A 19,661-nucleotide genomic window follows, 5' to 3' on the forward strand; every position below is an offset into this window, starting at 1 on the left:
GAGCAACTTGCAACTTCCTGCCGGCTTTCCCACTGACTTTGTCAGACACAAGTTGTGAAGGGCACAAAAGACAGTTGTGACTGCAGGATGCTACAATCATTCCAAATGTGCATTGACTGCCAAGCTCTTCAATCATGATCATGTGACTTTGGGTGGGTGCAATAGTAGCAATTTTAAGGACTGTTTGCAACATTTTGTTTTCAACGCCACTGCAAGTTCAAAATTGCTGAATCAGCAGTCAATAAGCAAGAATTACTATGTTATATCAGGATTGTTTGTAAGTTTCTCTTTTCAGAATAATTGACACATTTCCCCAAGTTTTTCATAAAAGTTTAATAACAGTACAAAATACAAGAAAAGCCATTTGTTCCACACGTACCAGAGACAGTCACTAATATGCTAACAATTGTCAGCTATGTGCATGAGTACAAAGAGCAAATTCTCTACTTTTGCCAAGGTTAATAGACTAGATAGTCAATATGCCATTCTATAATCCACTTATTCAGATCCACACGATCCAAACTAAAAGACTTATGAAATGAGGCAGTAAACTAATCTGTTCACAAAATGGCTACTCTTTAAATAAGAAATGGCAAAGATTGCTCTGTCATATGTTACAGTATACTTTTTTTTTGTACAAAACACAACATACATTTATTTCTGTTTGGAGAAATACTCTTTACTCTGCTTGACATCTGGCTTGATAGTGTCACTTCCAGGTTGCCAACCAGCTGGGCACACTAAAGAAAATACATTTTAAGTTATTGGGTCATATAAAAAAACCTGAGTTGCATGTTCATAACTAGATCAATACCCCCAACCTTGCAGAAAGGAAGAGTTGCAGTTTACAGTATCAGAATTGTATTGATTGGAAAAACCCTGTTGCACAGGGTGATTTGGGCCAATAATTATTCTGACCATAAACTGCAACTTTCATATTCTCAATTAGAACACATTTTTAGCAATACTAGATTGTATATCTTTAGTATCATAACTAACCATTATTCAGTATGATAGAATTTAGACTTAATATTACTGAATAAGTCACAAGCACCTGAGTTCATACACTACACTTTTCATAAACTGGAACAGGTGCAATACCAGATCCAGCTAGGAATCCTGTCTCATCACATCTGCTGAAAATCAGCAACATGGGCTTCTAATATTTTGAGATGGGAAAGATCACATTCTAAGTATTAATATTTAAAAACACTCAGAACCTCCTCCAAGATAGAAGAATAGAAAAGTTGAGCCTTCTCCAAGCGACATGGAAAACAAGCAGTAAGCTGATATTCTGATAATAAATTTATTTCATTTATTGTGCAAATTACATGTGGCATTCTGTGCTACTAAACTTCGTTTGCACTGATTTTAGAGAATGTAAACTCCAACATATTTTTACAATGGTGAATAAACTTATCCTCAACCTTTAAAGATTTTGTTTTTCATTGGAAGTCACTCCATCAAAGTTAGCCTAAAACTTGTACCACAAATGAATAATTTTTTTGTAGTGTATCTATGCACCCAACCTTATCACCTGACATCTTAATCATAAAAATACAATCCAGGTGGCAGCTGCAATCTATTTTTAATGTAAGGGAAAAGTGCTAAAATTTCTCAAGTATTCATATCTATGTAATTTACATAATTCTGAAAATATTTTTTGCTATGCAGACAAAAAGTTAGTACTATATTTTTTTTCTTCTGTTCCATCAACTCAGTGTCTCAATTTCTAACCTGACCCTAATCACTACACCAAACTGGCTCTCAGTGCATGTTCTGGCTAACCAATTCATTTTATTTCCTGCTTTACCAATATAAGTTGGCAAATATAAAGTTTTGTATAAAATTTCCGTAAATTTTGTATGCTGCTAGAGCTAGAGCCCACTGGGAGTTATGAGGCCAATACATTTTTAAAAATTATAACTAATCTCACCTTCTCCATTTTTGTCTGTAAACTGAAAAGCCTGAACTAGCCTGAGTGTCTCATCAACTGAACGACCAACAGGCAGATCATTGATTGTGATCTGGCGCAAGATCCCCTTTTCATCGATGATAAAGAGGCCCCTAAAATAGGAAAAAGGTAATTTAAAAAGTTAGAGGTTGTGCAAACACCAATTCAACTTTCTCTGAATTTATTTTTAGAATGCAATTCAAAGCAAATATCAAATATAAGGCAGTCATTCCTGCATGTGCTATGTGAAACAATAAGCTTCTTGCAGAATTCTTTAGCTTGAATAGTATTAGAAAAGAAACAATAGGTGAGATAATGAACCTTGCCTAATATTATTCATCAAACTTGTATAGCTGCCCAGAACTAGAAGGCAGAGAACCAATTCAAATCATAATACAAACACTATTTAAAATAACAAACATTGAACATTGTTTGTTCAATGAACCATCTAAAACATTCATCCATCATCCACCCTGTGCCAGAACTTTTTACATCCTGGTCCCTATGCACCTGGAGCGAAAGTCAGGTTTTCACAGCTTTTCTAAAAGCCAAAAGAATCAGCACCATCTATATCTTTATTTATTTTATTTATTCGAATTTTTATACCGCCCTATCTCCCGAAGGACTCAGGGCGGTTCACAGCCAGATAAAAACATGCAAATAATACAAGTAAAAACAACAATTAAAAAACTTATTAATTAGGCCGAATTAAAAATATCACTAGAATAAAATAATATAAAACCCCATTAAAAACTAAATTTAAAAACTAAAACCCTAGGCTAGCCCTGCGCAAATAAATAGATGTGTCTTAAGCTCGCGGCGGAAGGTTTGAAGGTCAGGAAGTTGACGAAGCCCTGGGGGAAGCTCGTTCCAGAGGGTGGGAGCCCCCACAGAGAAAGCCCTTCCTCTGGGTGTCGCCAGTCGGCAGTGCCTGGCGGACGGCACCCTAAGGAGTTCCTCTCTGTGAGAGCATACGGGTCGGTGGGAGGCGATCGGTGGCAGTAGGCGGTCCCGTAAATAACCCGGCCCTATGCCATGGAGCGCTTGGGGTTAGGGGGCTGGGGTGAGGCTATTCTATAAAGGCAGGCACGATGACAGAGAAAGCATGTTTCTAAGACCCCCGTCAGACAACATTCTTTCACTAGGGGGGACTCATCCATGCCCATCCTGCATTGCAGGAACTATCCACCACCTGGAATTGCACCTGCAAATCTACTGAGAGCAGCACAGGTTACACACCACAATTACCAAGGTGTATTCAAATGCACTCACTGCACACAGACACTCCGCTACTGTATTCTGAACTAAATGTTTTCAAATGCTTTTCATGGGCACCAATTTACAGCATACTGGAATAGTCACTTGGGAGGTGACTAAGGCAGTAATGTCACTACAACTCAACCAGCCATGAAAAATATAAGAACATGTTTTATTAGATTTTTGCTCTGCCTTTACTTTTTATCAGTTCAAGGCGGTGTACATATTTAATGCTCTTGCCCCCATTTTTCACATAGACCCAAGAGAATGACTGGCCTCAAGTCACCTAGCTGGCTTTCATGCCTAAGGAAGAACTACAACTCATTCTTTCAGTTTTGATTTTTTTTTTTCCTGCTGAAACAAACAGAACTCCAGGCAAAGTTTCCACATATTATAAGGAATTAGTTTACATTCCTTATACATTACATACATTTCTTACATAGCTAATTCTTCCTACAAAGGGAAGCAAGCATTCTATCTGAACTTGGTAATGTACAGATACATTGCAACTAGGTAAATGTAGACTTGAAAACGGGCTAAATGATGACGGCATTTAAACATAAGTATTGATAGCTTAAAACCATGAACTAACTATTGAAGATCAGCAAAATCTTTGTTAACACAACAACAATTCAATGCGAGTGAATTTAATTTTAAAAAATTATCTGAAGGGGGAAATAGGTCATTTGCTTGAAGAATACAAATCAGAGGAAGATTGTTACATTACCTGAAAGAAATGCCTTCATCGTCCTTTAGTACACCATAATCCTTAGCAATTAGACGTTTTGTGTCAGAAACCAGAGGAATGCGCATGCTGCCTAGTCCACCCTGCTTTTTGGGAGTGTTGATCCTTTAGGAAAAGTTCAAGAAAGAGTTCAAAAATTGGTATAGTTTTTCAAATAAATACTTTTAAAATGATCAATCACAACTGGAGCACCAATGTGCAAATATAAAGTATTTTAGCAACTTTAACAATTGCAAAGAGGCAGAGATCCAAAACTATCCTCCTTAGTTTTAGTCTTTGGCAGATTACCAAATGTCAGTTCCCATTATATGAATACAGTGGAAACTTTTTGGGTGGTGCAATCCAACTGCCCTTGTGCAATATAAATTGCCACAAAAATTCAACAGATCCTTGGTGTTAATAGAGCTACTAGGAGATGGCAGAAACAAATAGGTCCATTTAGTGTAAGCTTTAACAGACTCTAAAAATCTTTAAAGCTCCGCATGTTTGTGACAGTTATTCAGAGACTCGCTTCTTTTTCACCTATCAGTTTTGCAAGTTATTAAGCAGGAATTAGGTTTCATCTCTTCTATATATGAATTGCTTAGTACATGAAATGACATTAGAAATAAGTTAAAGCTTGCTGATGAAATCACTTCAGGGCAGTTGTTCATTTCACTTGCACCAATGTCTTCCAACCTTTTCATTAAGTGTAAACCACACTAAACTCAAAGGTTTTGATTTGAACAGAAACACACAGGTTTCTACCATTATCAGAAAAAGCTCTTTGACAGGATGAAAGCCCCAAACCCAAAGATTCTTACCAGGCTAGATGGCAAAAGTGAGAATCAACAGAAGCACCAATCACCTCACAATTTATCTTCTTGAATTCATCAGAACGGTCACTGAATGAAATAATTTCAGTTGGGCAGACAAAGGTGAAATCAAGTGGATAGAAGAAGAATACAACGTATTTCCCTAGGAAAAAGTTGAAAAAGGTGGTCAACAGCACAGAAACATTTTTTTCATAGTCAAATTGGTACAATTACAGCAAGATATACAGTAATTACTAAGGCTGTGCATAAAATGCAAAGTGTTTTGAAACCAAAACAAACCAATGTATTCTACAAGTTCTGCCAGAACCATTCTGGATTTGCCATGGGGTGGCTGAAACAAAACTCAGTGGTCAATTCAAGTCTTTTGTTCTGTCCTTATACTTTCACTACCTTTGAGCAATTCCTGCCCTATATTAATGTATTAATCAGAACAAAACAGCCTCATTCCATTCAGAATTTGGACCAAAATTTCCAAAAACCTGCATTTTAAGTCAGCCACAGAACATCCAAAAGCATGCACAGGATGATTTTGCACAATACCAAATCCTGTATTCCAAAATTCAAATATTAGAGCAATTTTATGGCATCTCTGCAGATGTACTCATTGCTAAACAGCACAAAAGATATCTGGTACAACTGAGAATGCTATGTAATCAAAAGTTCTCCTTACTGCTAACCATATTTGTGGGTGCTTCATACACAACTCTATAAAACAATAGGGGCCTATACCTCATGCAAGTTTCAGCATAAAAATATCAAACTCCAGAAAAGGTAGTGTATTATTCCTTCACTAACCAATTATGCTACATACTTACCAATTGCCAGCACAATTCAGCTGCTGGCTATCAGCTGCAGTAACTACTTAAGGCCAAGGTAAGTTAAAGCAGGTGCTATCAATATAGTGCCTCCCCACACACTTCAATTCTCTGTTATCTCAACATTCAAAAACAATCTAAAGCCATATATCTGTATTAATGTGCTGAGGGCCACAATGTTGCCAGATAACTTAATCTAGATTTATTCAGTGGACTTCCACTTTCAAATAGATTCCTGGAAGCATCAGGTTCTTGTTTCTCCGCTGCCAAATAAAATTTGGCCAAGTCATAATCAGCATAGCATTTTGACACTGAGCAGCCTTTCCAACCACAATTAATATCAAGTAAAAGGGGAACTGGCTTGTTTTGCTGTTGGGATTGTGCTTTTCCTGCCAAAGGCATTAGAATATTGGCTCTCAGAGATGCTCTCCTGAAATCCAGCCTTGAGACCAAGTATAGTAGACAGGATGAAGTAAACCATATCTTTTTCTTTCCTCCTCTATCTATATCGAAGTATATCTATGACAAAACCGATTGCTACAATTCTCTCATGATTTGACTGGTGAGACAAGCACACCACATCCTCCATGTTTCTTATATGCAAACTGCCTACTATATTCAGCTGGCTAATTTAGGCTTCAAGTGGACGCCTCACCCATAATTTAAATGTTCCATGCCCATGCATAATACATTTTGTTACAAACCAGCTGTGAGATGCTCAAACTGTATTTTTGCAACCTTAAACAGAATTATTTCAGAAGCAAAGATCCTGTTTTTGGACCAAGATCCTATTTATCTACATAATGTTCTACACCACCACCTCCTCCAATCCAACAAGCTTTGTTAGACTTACCTTTGTAGTCAGAAAGTTTAATATCTTTGAACTGCCCATCTGGCATTACTGCTGTGGCTTTGAAGTCTGGGGCTGGTTTCCCAATGAAAGCATTTCCCGAGGACATTGTGACTGAAGCTTGAGAGAGAGAGAAATAATCAGATGATGTTTTGCTAGGTATCACTTGAAACAGCAGTGATAATGCAGCTGGCCAAGCTATTCAGAACCTCAGAAATTTTAGAAGCTGAAATTTAATGGCCTAAAAAATGGTCTTAAGCCTTTAAAAAATAATTCATATTAGAATTCCCCAATTACCAATTACCCAAACTACAGATTAATATTCTTTTGTTAATACAGATTTCCTGAATATAGGACAGCATTTTTTCTACATTTATCAACCATCAACTGGGATAAGAGTATGGCCTAAGAAACCATATATTTTATCTGGCTTAGTTCCTAAAATCAACTGTTCTTTATACAGTACATCCTTCTGCTACTCTTATGCAGCTATAGATTTTGCAATCCCTAATCTTATCAAGCACAAGCACAAACTTCTGGCATAATTACCACAGATTTTAAGACTCAGCATTGTAGACAAATAGTATTTGCAGATTCCCATAACAATATCAATTCAAGTTATACGTTCAAGGCAATAATCTGTATCAAGTATAGAAAACACAACTAAATCTAAATTAGCTTTACCCAAGATGAACCCCTTCAAGCCCCATAATTCTCAGGTGTTGCTGTATTGGCCATGAAAGAAAATGTATGTAATATATAAGTACTCCCAATGTTCCAAACCCTGGGGAGTTAAGAGTACAATTTGACATAATCCAAAAAAAGTTCACTCTGTACATTTGTGCAAGCTAGACATTAGATTCTGAAACAATTCTGATTATTAAAGCCAGCAAGTTTAAAGAAAAATCTTAAGGGCAGTCTTTAAACAATCCAAGTTCAGATGGGAATAGATTTCGTTTTCGGTTATGTAATTACCGAAAATTGAAACTCTTAAAGAGGAAGTAAGTTCATGAAGTTCATGAATTTTCACCATGCCACGGCTGTTGTAAATTTTACGTCTCAAATTCCAAGGAGTTCAATGACATTTTTCTCCAATTCCGTTTGGAAAGATTGCAGCCCTTTTATCACGTTTTATCCTTAACTGCAAGCACGAACGAACTTGCACATCGCGCTAATCTTCGAATTGCTAAAATGTTCCGTAGCCATCAAGTGAAACAGGCGAGATCGAAAACAAACCACCCTGGATCTTTAATTAGAACACAAATAGATCAAAATGCCTAGCAACCCCCAAGGAGCTCTTAAGAAGCCCGAGTCGTCCGCTTCTAGCCAGAGCAGCCGAGCGTCTCTGGCAAAGGAAACTCGCCTTAACGGTCTCCTTGTTTAAATAGCCCACTGTTAACCTCCAGCGATTCAACCGCAACATCGTTACAAGAAATGCAAGACGCGCAACTTAATGTAATAATCTAAGAGGCAGCGCAATCCGTGCCCGCAATCCGTGCAGATAACCGTCTTTCGGTTGTTTCAACCAGATTTTTTCTCTCTTTCGCCTCCGCCCAGGTGAAGCCAAGAGGCACCTGCTGCGAGAAAGCCAGCAAAAACTTCCAACACTGCTTTCATTATTTAAAAAAAAAAGTATCCCTGCTTCTCCAACATGCAATAAAATATCACCGAAAGCTATGTTTTTTTTTTCTTCCCCCTTGCTTGTGGAGAAGCTATTCCACAAATCCAACCCGGGCTATGAAACGCACCTCCCGCCACCCCGGCTCTCACCCAGCTGCAGTTACCTCCTAAAGCGAATCAAGAGAAAACTCTTCAAGAACTCGACCAGTACAAGATAGGAAGAAAGAAAGGCGAGTTACCTGATTTTATACCCTCCGAAATCTCGCGATAGAAGTGACGCAAAGCCGGTAATCCTACCGGTTGGCTCCTTTTCCCGCTCGCTTCCCGCCCTTTGCTAGGAGCTGCAGCGCCAGCATGACTTTGCAGGTTTGCTCTTCCACGGTGCTCGCCTTGCATGGTTGTCTAGTAAAACATCAGATTAAAATTCGGAGTGATAAATGAATTAATAGAATTCAGAGCAGTCTGGCCGGTTTTTTGTGCTTCTTCCTGTCTGGGGGAAAGCCCTCCTCCTCCGAGTGGTTCTTTCGGCGCCCATATCAAATTTTGCTAACAGTGTTGCTAAGTAATTAGATGTCACTGCTTACCAACATCTTATTGTGTAATCAATGTAAATAAAAAATGCAAAGTCATGACGAATCGGCCTTTTTCTAAATAAAAAGAGACATTTGTATTTTACATCAGACCAAAGGTGCTTTCTTTCAAAAGGTAAGAAGACTTTCTTGTTTTGCTAGAAGACATTTCGCTTCTCATCCAGGAATCTTGTTCAGTTCTGACTGAATGGTGGAGAATAGGATTTATATTCCTTGTGGTCATGTGGTCCTTAGCTTCCTTTCTGAGAAGGGTTGAGGTCCCTTTGGAGGTTTATCTCTGCCCTCAGGGTCACTTGAATCCTTTCATTCTCCACCATTCAGTCACAACCGAACAAACTTCTTGAATGAGAAGCGAAACATCTAGCAAAACAGGAAAGTTCAGTTGCCTTTTGAAAGCTTTGGAATAACCATGACCTGGGCAATTGAGAATCTGCATAGACATCACACGTCAGCATTCTTAGCTTGGTTTATAGTTAAGCATCTCTTAAAAGCAATTAATTGTGTTTAAGACCCAAGGTAATTTGGTTCAGTTCAGGTGATAATGCTATCATCTTGAAAAATAGTAGATTGTGCTAATTTACCTCAGTTGAATCATATTTTACTGAAATAACCAAACCTAGGTTGCAGTGTATGCTAACGGATCACACAACAATACAAATTAGCAGCTATATTTAACCTTGAATATTGAAAATGGTATGCAAAATTATTAAGTTCCTTAACTAACCATAGTAGCCAAATTCACATGAGGACGCAATCTGACTTCTAGTATCTAAAAAGATGTCTCTTTTATGCTCTATGTGGTGGGAGCATGGACATGGGAAACCTCAGCACTGAAGGATGAAATAAATTACTGGCTGACATCTTATATTCTGGTGATTTTAAATAAATTGGAGTTACACACTTTCAGTCAGAAGATCATTTTATGTACTACTTGAAAAAGAAAAGCAACAAAAGAATGGTACTGCTTTCATAGTTGAAAAATATATAGCAAAGACAATATTTGGGTACCATGCAGTCAGTGACTATTACCAATTAGACTTCTTAGAAACCCTTTGATATGACAGTTATTGAAGCTTATGCTTCAGATACTGATGCAAAAGAGCAAGGAAGGATTGATGAGTATTATGATCAAGTTCAACCTGAAATTGACAGAATATGCACATTTATGGTGCTTGTGATAGAGACTATAATTCCAAGGTGGGAAAATATAAAATATAATTGGACTGGGAAATTAACCAGGACAATGACATACCAGTTTATTTCCAGAATTTCCAATTATTTATTGCTAACAAAATTTCTTTATTGCTAAGAATCAAAATGAAATCTAACTACAGGTAGTCCCTCACTTATGACAATAATTGGGACTGGAAATCCAGTTATCTTTATAGTCATAAATCAAGGTAACCTGTGAGTGGAAGCAATTTTCCAGCTTTTCCCACAGCAATTCCATTTGTTTAAATCCATTTGTTTAAATTTGAAAAGTATCTTGAAACTTTTGTTGCAAAATGCAGCAGTTAAGCAACAGTATAGTTACATAATGACAATGCTGTATTAAACAAATCAAGATCTCAACTAATCAGATTAGCAGGAAACATTTTTATAAGGCTACAGCCATAAATTCAGCTGTTGAATATGTAGGAAAGGGCTATGGAAAATTCTTCCCAGTACATTGGGTTCTATTCGCCTAGTACTTAAAAAAATGACAAAATTGTATCTTTTTTAAACCAATATTTTAGTGTCTATTGTAGGAAGTTAGCACCCACCCCTCTCCTAGGAGAATGAAATATTTTAGGAAATATTAAAAAGGGCAGAAGATTATATTTCCCTGGATAAGAAATAGAGAAACATGTTTTAAAGACAAAGCAGCTTCCTGACTCCCCCCACTTTTGTCAATGGACCATCATCTGCAACACAATAGGACCCATCTAGCAACAGAAACTCACCACATGGCACCTGGGAAGTTTACATCAGCCAGGAAGGCTAGCTAAGACCCCCATCCCCTTGGAGTGTGACAACCAATCAGGATACTCTTCCTGTGCACCAGAAAGTTCAAAGCTCAGAGAAAGCATAAAGCCAGGGAGTGTACAGCATCTCATCCCTTTTCTGTTCAGGAACTCAAGCCATGTGATCCTGACCACCATTAAACCATCTTTCCAAGCAGTCTCCATGTTTCCAGTGTCTTTTTCCCCACTTGGAACTGAACCCAGATGGACATTTCTTCCAACACTGTCTTAAGTAATTTTTATTTTTAATTGCATTGATATGGATTTTTGTCTTTTATTTGTTGTTATAAGTTGCCTTACGTTTTAGTATAAACAGAAGAATGCATACCATTAGGTATATTCCACCCAATATATACGGTCAGTAAAAATAAATAAGCTATATAACATGGTTTACAAACCAAAATGGGTAGCACAGTAAAGTTTTTTCCTATTGCTGAATTAAATTGCAATCTTCTGATCTTGAGTTAGCAGAAAATTATGTTACCATAAAATATAACATTCCTACTACTAATCCCTATCTGACATTCATTGCCTTTTGTTTGGGCATGTTTGTGAACTGACATTCTTATTTTGTATATGTGCATGTTGTGCAAAGCAATTAGTTTGATCCTCTGAATTTGTTATCCTCTCTTATTTCTAAGTATCACCAACGAGCACAAAACTGCTAACACTTAGGAGGGTATACATTTGGACAAGTGACTTCACCCACTCCTCCTTCTGTACAGCAAAACAAGAGAACTGGGATCTTCTTGCCAAATTCACAAGTTTCCTGAACTGCTGTTTAGTATACTTGTGCAGCTTTGAATTAAGTCAAGGTTTGGGGGTTGTGGAACAGCTCTTCAGCAGGCTTGTTTGGATTAGGTGTTTCAAACCACTGTTTTCCCTGTTTTCAGAGTATGCCAGTCTTTGAAAACCCAGCAGCTCCCCAGCTCTTTCTATGCGAAAGACTGGGGTAGAAAAGTGTCTGGGCCTCAGATTGAAGAAATATCTATATCAGCCAGCAGTGGCTAATAGACCCTAGGTTAATCCAATCCCATATGATTTATCTGAGAGTATTACCAACTGTCTGAGGAATAAAGTCTGTCAGATTTGACACACCTGGGAATTGCTATTGGATACTCTTAGCCTAAGAAGAAAAAACTACTTTTAACACCTGTATAGCAAATAACAACTTAAGTTTGTCTCATGCATTAGATAAGGACAAAATGAAGGCAGCATCACAGGTACATGGCATAAGAAAGACAATTCCTTTATTAAATTTATGTAAAGAAAGGCCCTAAGCCAAAATAAAGCAAACCATATTAAAGTGCAATACAAACTACTTTATGAAATTTACCATGATTTACCTGTGATGAAAATGGGAGTTTCATATAAGATATTTTAAAGTTATAGAAAAGTGGTTTATTTCTAAATTACCGGCTGGAACTAGGTACATAAAATACTAATTTAAATCTGTGTCCAAAATGGAAATTATTGAAATTAAATTTCCCTATAAAAAATTTAATCCCAAATTATTGGGGGCTGTTAATATGTGATGAGAAAAAGGTTCAGAAGCATATTGCATAATATGCTTAGTTATGGTAAATTCCCACCTTAGGCATAAAAGCTGGATGATCTTGGGGCAGGCAGTCTCTCTCAGGCCAAACCACCTTACATAGTTATTTTTCTGGGGTAAACAGGAAGAGGAAACAGTGTTATGTATGTTCAGCACCTTGAGTTATTTGTAAAGTAATAAAAATGGGATAAAAATATAAGTTCGTTCAACCATTATTGACAATATTTGATTTCCTATGTTTTCATGATTTACCAAACTATAAACCAAGCACAGTGATTGGATTTATACAACACACTGAATACTATAGCGCTATCATTGCTATAAATGTGGTTCAATATGTTACGGAAATATAGTTTGAATCAAGGTTCACAAATATAGTTTAATTATGCTTTGTTAAATTGTGTCACATATAGTTTGGAAACATGTCACATATAGGTTGGAAACATATCCTGCAGTTGATAGACAATGGCTAAAATTATGATGATGATGAGAAACTTAACCATTGAATGTAGATTCAAAAGCACTTTTTATTGCATATACCCTGTTTTCCCCAAAATAAGACATCCCCTCATAATAAACCCAATCGGGATTTTGAGCACATGGCAACAAGGCCAAGTGCTTATTTTGGGGTTCAAAAAATATAAGACAGGGTCTTATTTTTGGGGAAACACGGTACTACTTATGATTTAACTCATCATGCTATATCTCATGACTAAACTCTATCATTAACAACAGTGGAAATTAAATCTTGTATTTGGATTCAGGGTGATGAATTGACAAAATTAACCCAAAAGTAATTCATTTCCTATCTAATAGCAACCAAAACAATCTGGAACTCAACACACTCAAAACTGTAGAAATGGTGGTAGACTTTAGGAAAAACCCTTCCATACTTCCACCTCTCACAATACTTGACAACACAGTATCAACAGTAGAAACCTTCAAATTTCTGGGTTCTATCATATCGCAAGATCTCAAATGGACAGCTAATATCAAAAACATCATTAAAAAAGGACAACAAAGAATGTTCTTTCTGCGCCAACTCAGTAAGCTCAAACTGCCCAAGGAGCTGCTGATACAGTTCTACAGAGGAATTATTGAGTCTGTCATTTGCACCTCTATAACTGTCTGGTTCGGTTCTGCAACCCAACAAGAAAAACACAGACTTCAGAGGATAATTAGAACTGCAGAAAAAATAATTGCTACCAACTTGCCTTCCATTGAGGACCTGTATACTGCACGAATCAAGAAGAGGGCCGTGAAAATATTTGTAGATCCCTCGCATCCTGGACATAAACTGTTTCAACTCCTACCCTCAAAACGACGCTATAGAGCACTGCACACCAGAACAACTAGACACAAGAACAGTTTTTCCCCGAAGGCCATCACTCTGCTAAACAAATAATTCCCTCAACACTGTCAGACTATTTACTGAATCTGCACTACTATTAATCGTTTCATAGCTCCCATCACCAATCTCCTTCCACTTATGACTGTATGACTATAACTTGTTGCTGGCAATCCTTATGATTTATATTGATATATTGATCATCAATTGTGTTGTAAATGTTGTACCTTGATGAACGTATCTTTTCTTTTATGTACACTGAGAGCATATGCACCAAGACAAATTCCTTGTGTGTCCAATCACACTTGGCCAATAAAATTCTATTCTATTCTATTCTATTCTATTCTATTCTAATACCTAGTCATTGTTTAGTGGAAGTCTTTTAAGAGTGACAAGTTTAGGAACTATTTTTTTTAAGTATCTTGAATTTTGAATGATTGTTTTAAGAAATGTTAATGAGTAATAATAATAATATTGTGTTAATAATATTACAGTTAGGCTTCCCAATCTGCATATTTTCTATTGAAATTTTAATTGTATTTGTTTCATTTTATGTGTAAGTTATTACAAACACAATGATAAAATAAACAGGAAATAAATTGGTTGTTTGCTATCAACCATTACATCATGCAACTAAAAAAAGAACATTGACATATTTTTACTATATGAAAACCTATAACCTTTTTTACTCCAATATCTTAGCTAGATTCATACAACATGGTGAGTTATGAATATTTAGTAAACTTTCATTAAATAGGTCACAATTTTCTGGGTTGACATTCTATACTAAATTAAACCAAAAACTATTCTTTAATATGCTTCATAAATCTAGCCATTAAATAAGTATTTATTTATTTATTTATTTATTTATTTATTTATTTATTTATTTATTTATTATTCAAACTTATATACCGCCCTATCTCCCAAAGGACTCAGGGCGGTTTACAGGCATGTAAAAACATCAATATACAAATTAAAATAATCATTAAAAAACTTATTCTAATGCCCAATTATTAAAAATAGAAATATAAATATTAAAATCAATTTAAAACCCCTCTAAATTTAAAATCTAAGCCAGTCCTGCACAGATAAATAAATGTGTCTTGAGCTCGCGACGGAAGGTTCGAAGATCCGGAAGTTGATGGAGTCCTGGGGGGAGTTCGTTCCAGAGGGCGGGAGCCCCCACAGAGAAGGCCCTTGCCCTGGGCGTCGCCAGACGACACTGCCTAGCTGACGGCACCCTGAGGAGTCCCTCTCTGTGAGAGCGCACGGGTCGGTGAGAGGTATCTGGTCGCAGCAGGCGGTCCCGTAGATAACCCGGCCCTATGCCATGCGCAGCCGCATTCTGGACTAACTGTAGCCTCCGGATGCCCTTCAAGGGAAGCCCCATGTAGAGAGCGTTGCAGTAATCCAGGTGAGACGTCACGAGAGCGTGAGTGACCGTGCATAGGGCCTCCCGGTCCAGAAAGGGGCGCAACTGGCGCACCAGGCGAACCTGGTAGAACGCTCTCCTGGAGACGGCCGTCAAATGATCTTCTAGAGACAGCCGTTCATCCAGGAGGACGCCTAAGTTGCGCACCCTCTCCATCGGGGCCAATGACTCGCCACCGATGGTCAGCCGCGGATTTAGCTGACTGTACCGGGATGCCGGCATCCACAGCCACTCTGTCTTGGAGGGATTGAGCTTGAGCCTGTTTCTCCCCATCCAGACCCGTACGGCCTCCAGACACCGGGACAGCACTTCGACGGCTTCGTTGGGGTGGTCCGGTGTGGAAAAGTACAGCTGGGTGTCATCCGCGTACAGCTGGTACCTCACACCGAACCCACTGATGATCTCACCCAGCGGCTTCATGTAGATGTTGAACAGAAGGGGCGAGAGGATCGACCCCTGCGGCACCCCACAAGTGAGGCGCCTCGGGGCCGACCTCTGCCCCCCTGTCAACACCGACTGCGGCCGGTCGGAGAGATAGGAGGAGAACCACCGATAAACGGTGCCTCCCACTCCCAATCCCTCCAACCGGCGCAGCAGGATACCATGGTCGATGGTATCGAAAGCCGCTGAGAGGTCTAATAGGACCAGGGCAGAGGAACAACCCCTATCCCTGGCCCTCCAGAGATCATCCACCAACGCGACCAAAGCTGTCTCCGTGCTGTAACCGGGCCGGAAACCGGACTGGAACGGGTCTAGATAGACAGTTTCATCCAGGTGTAAGGGAAACTGATATGCCACCATACTCTCTACAACCTTCGCTGGCGGGTTGGAGACCGACGATAATTACCTAAAACAGCCGGGTCCAGGAAGGCTTCTTGAGGAGGGCCTCACCACCGCCTCTTTCAAGGCGGCCGGAAAGACACCTCCACCAAGGAAGCGCCAGAATCGCCTGGAGCCAGCCTCGTGTCACCTCCTGCGTGGCCAGCACCAACCAGGAGGGGCACGGGTCCAGTAAACACGTGGTGGCATTCAGCCTCCCCAACAGCCTGTCCATGTCCTCGGGAGCGACAGGGTCAAACTCATCCCATAAAATGTCACCAAGACCACCCTCAGCCGTCTCACCCGTATCACCGCAATCTTGGTCCAAACCATCCCGAAGCTGAACGATTTTATCGTATAGATAACCGTTAAACTCCTCAGCACGTCCCTGCAACGGGTCATCCCGCTCCCCCTGGTGTAGGAGGGAGCGGGTCACCCGAAACAGGGCGGCTGGGCGGTTATCTGCCGATGCAATGAGGGAGGAGGCGTAGCTACGCCTCGCTTCCCTCAATGCCACTAGGTAAGCCCTAGTATAGGACTTCACTAGTGTCCGATCAGCATGATTTCAACATGCCATTTCTCTCTTCCCTCTGACTTCCTTTTTAAAACCATCCTGTTAAATAATTTTGAGAATCCAAATGCTCGCATATTATTTTATGAAAGTAGCTTTACTGTAGAATTGGAACTTTTTGGCTTTTTCACCCTAGGTATAACTTTCTGGTTCGGTTCTGCAACCCAACAAGAAAAACACAGACTTCAGAGGATAATTAGAACTGCAGAAAAAATAATTGCTACCAACCTGCCTTCCATTGAGGACCTGTATACTGCACGAATCAAGAAGAGGACCGTGAAAATATTTACAGACCCCTCGCATCCTGGACATAAACTGTTTCAACTCCTACCCTCAAAACGACGCTATAGAGCACTGCACACTAGAACAACTAGACACAAGAACAGTTTTTTCCCGAAGGCCATCACTCTGCTAAACAAATAATTCCATCAACACTGTCAAACTATTTACTGAATCTGCACTACTATTAATCTTCTCATAATTCCCATCACCAATCTCTTTCCATTTATGACTGTATGACTATAACTTGTTGCTGGCAATCCTTATGATTTATATTGATATATTGACCATCAATTGTGTTGTAAATGTTGTACCTTGATGAACATATCTTTTTTTATGTACACTGAGAACATATGCACCAAGACAAATTCCTTGTGTGTCCAATCACACTTGGCCAATAAAAAATTCTATTCTATTCTATTCTATTCTATTCTATTCTATTCTATTCTATTCTATTCTATTCTATTCTATTCTATTCTATTCTAATAGAATTCATTTTGATGTTAAATTACCAGTATTATTGACAAAATATCTGGCTTTACATGATACACAAGGCCATCTATACAACTATGTTTTAATTTAGCCTAATGAATTGTGTAGAGCTTATTGTTAGTTTATGGTTTGGTGTGCCATGAGAATCCAGTAAACTGAGAAAATCTTGGTTAAATATGCCATGATAAACCATATGTGCAAATACATATGTTATTACTCTATAGCAGTGATGGCAAACCTTTTCCGAACCAAGTGCTCAAAGCGCAAGCGCATGCAAATGCACCAGTGCGCCCCCAAACCCCAAAATGCAATGCGTGCTCTCCCCCATGCATATGCCCTGTCCATGGTGCATGCATGCGCAGCCCCCACACCTGTGCCCTGCCCTGTGCATGCGTTTGCCCCCACATGCACCCTTCTTGCACATGCACCCCCTGCATGCGCTCAGCCCCACACATGCGCACATGGGGGCCCCTGCACATGACCTGCTTCCCTGTATGCATGGCAGAGACCTGAAGATCAGCTGGCCGGTGAGAGGCACACACACATGCGCAGCAATGCTGAACTGGGGTTACGGCTGACGTGCCCAGAGAGGGCACTATGTGCCACCTCTGGCATGCATGCCATAGGTTCACCATCACAGCTCTATAGGATCCAATCTGAGTCAACCACTGGGACCAGAGGTTTATTCTTCCAGGCTTATGGACTCATGCTGGAGCCCGTTGTCCTGGAACTTTTCTCTTTCCTGAAGGTGTGCGTTGGACTGTTCTACATGTTGTATTTATATGGTGCCTGGTTTATTTTTCTATAAATGATGCAGTTCAACAATTATGCGTTTAATGATACTTGAATCAGATTTTGCTCTTAGCATCCATCAATGGGGTTAGTTTAGGGTTCAGTGTGGTATGAAAACTCTGAAGTACTTATTTTTCCTGTAGTAAATTTTCCTTACTTCTTCAATTTATTTTCCTACTCAACATTTCTTTCTCCTGGGTCATGTCTCATGTGATCATAACAGGTATACAACACTATTGAGGCATAATGATGTGAAAGGCAAACTGGGATTTGCTTCTCTACGTTTCAGAGATATGGATTTGGGCCAAATGCATGCAGCAATAATTACGGTAGACTGAGAGTACAATAATAAATCATTTCAGAAACAAACAACACCTGCCCAAATCCCAGTTGCCTTTATGATTCTGCTAGTATTTCTATAAACATACACATAAAAATTCAGTCAATGGTGGAAATATTATGACCAAAAATCTTGTTACTAAAATAGCAGTAGAATAAAAAAAACGGATTAACAATAAACAAGTCAGGAGGATGAACAAGCTATATAGTGTATTCTTGGAGTGTTTACACAAAAATAAGATATTATGACATTAAATGATTTTTAGTTCCAAACAAGTATACACAGGAGTTGAAATAAGTAATATTGTTGGAAGCAAGTTGAAATGCTTTTGCCTTGATTCAGCAAGACTCTTCTTACGGATTGTGTTGCAATATTTAAGTTTCTGGAAATAAATAATTTTTAAAATACAAGATAGAATATGTTACCTAAACTGGTTAATGTTTAACTTTAATATAAATTTGATAAATTGCAAAAATGAAAGAGATACATTAATCAATAACAATTAATTTCAAAGTCCACCTAGTCCTAGACCATGCCAAGAAGTATGTGAAATATTGCCACATTGCTAGGTGCATGCACTCACACTAAGCAATAATTTACTTAACTGTAATTACTTAACTGTAATTTATTGAATAAACCACAACTGACAGCATAACATGAGTCCAAATGCAATGATAACATGATGAACAAATCACATTATTGTGTGTTAACTATATTGTTTAAATAAAACCAAAATAAAGATTTATGAAATAAATGTTTCCTGGGATTAAGAATATGCAAAACTGTGTTCCATTCCCAGAATGCTCCATTTCTCCCAACCCAGTAGGGGCTATTCTGAACTTTCTGGGGTAGTTTGGCCACTTCCAGAAAAACAGTTCATGGTAATCTGGATGTGGTTGTCCCCATCTCCTCATTCCAGAATGCTGAGGTAGGAAAGTTCTAACAGAAAAGTGATGTGGTGAGGCATTATCGATATTAAAATGTTGTAAAAGATTTGAACAGAAATAATAATGGCTATCCAGTTTGGTGTGTAGCAATTAGAGGACTGGAGAGATCAAGATTAATACAAACTCGATGGACATTACCTTACAGATAACCCCCACCCAGTCAAAGACATTGGAGTCTTCATATCCAATGACCTAAGTGCCAAAGCCCACTGCAACTACATCGCAAAAAAGGCATTAAGGGTTGTTAACCTAATTTTATGTAGCTTCTTCTCCAGAAACACTACACTACTAACCAGAGCTTATAAAACATATACAGCTCGCCTGTCTGGACCCCATACCACATTTCAGACATCAATACAATTGAACGTGTCCAGAAATATTTTACAACAAGAGTTCTCCACTCCTCTGAATATAGCAAAATACCTTATACCACCAGA

The 19,661-nt window shown here is 38.7% G+C and overlaps 1 protein-coding gene across 1 annotated transcript; it reads right to left on the minus strand.

Moving 5' to 3' along the window:
* Window positions 1-318: 318 nt before the first annotated feature.
* PRDX1 (peroxiredoxin 1) lies at window positions 319-8,285 on the minus strand. The gene is made up of 6 exons (XM_058178562.1): window positions 8,221-8,285; window positions 6,440-6,556; window positions 4,760-4,913; window positions 3,939-4,061; window positions 1,937-2,067; window positions 319-740 (listed from the first exon to the last, which is right to left on the minus strand). Exons 2-6 carry the CDS (start codon window positions 6,543-6,545, stop codon window positions 655-657), a joined length of 600 nt encoding a protein of 199 aa, XP_058034545.1. The 5' UTR covers window positions 6,546-6,556; window positions 8,221-8,285; the 3' UTR covers window positions 319-654.
* Window positions 8,286-19,661: the final 11,376 nt, after the last annotated feature.

Source organism: Ahaetulla prasina, chromosome 3 (genome assembly GCF_028640845.1).
Source record: "Ahaetulla prasina isolate Xishuangbanna chromosome 3, ASM2864084v1, whole genome shotgun sequence".
Classification (NCBI taxonomy): Eukaryota; Metazoa; Chordata; class Lepidosauria; order Squamata; family Colubridae; genus Ahaetulla; species Ahaetulla prasina.

Bases quoted from the DNA above. Each gene is read 5' to 3' on its own strand.
- PRDX1 (XM_058178562.1), bottom strand. From the start codon at position 6,545: ATGTCCTCGGGAAATGCTTTCATTGGGAAACCAGCCCCAGACTTCAAA. The intron at 4,914-6,439 runs GTAAGTCTAACA...ACTTTTTCCTAG, and splicing joins TAAACTTTCTGACTACAAAG to GGAAATACGTTGTATTCTTC. The intron at 4,062-4,759 runs GTAAGAATCTTT...CTTTTCCTAAAG, and splicing joins CACTTTTGCCATCTAGCCTG to GATCAACACTCCCAAAAAGC.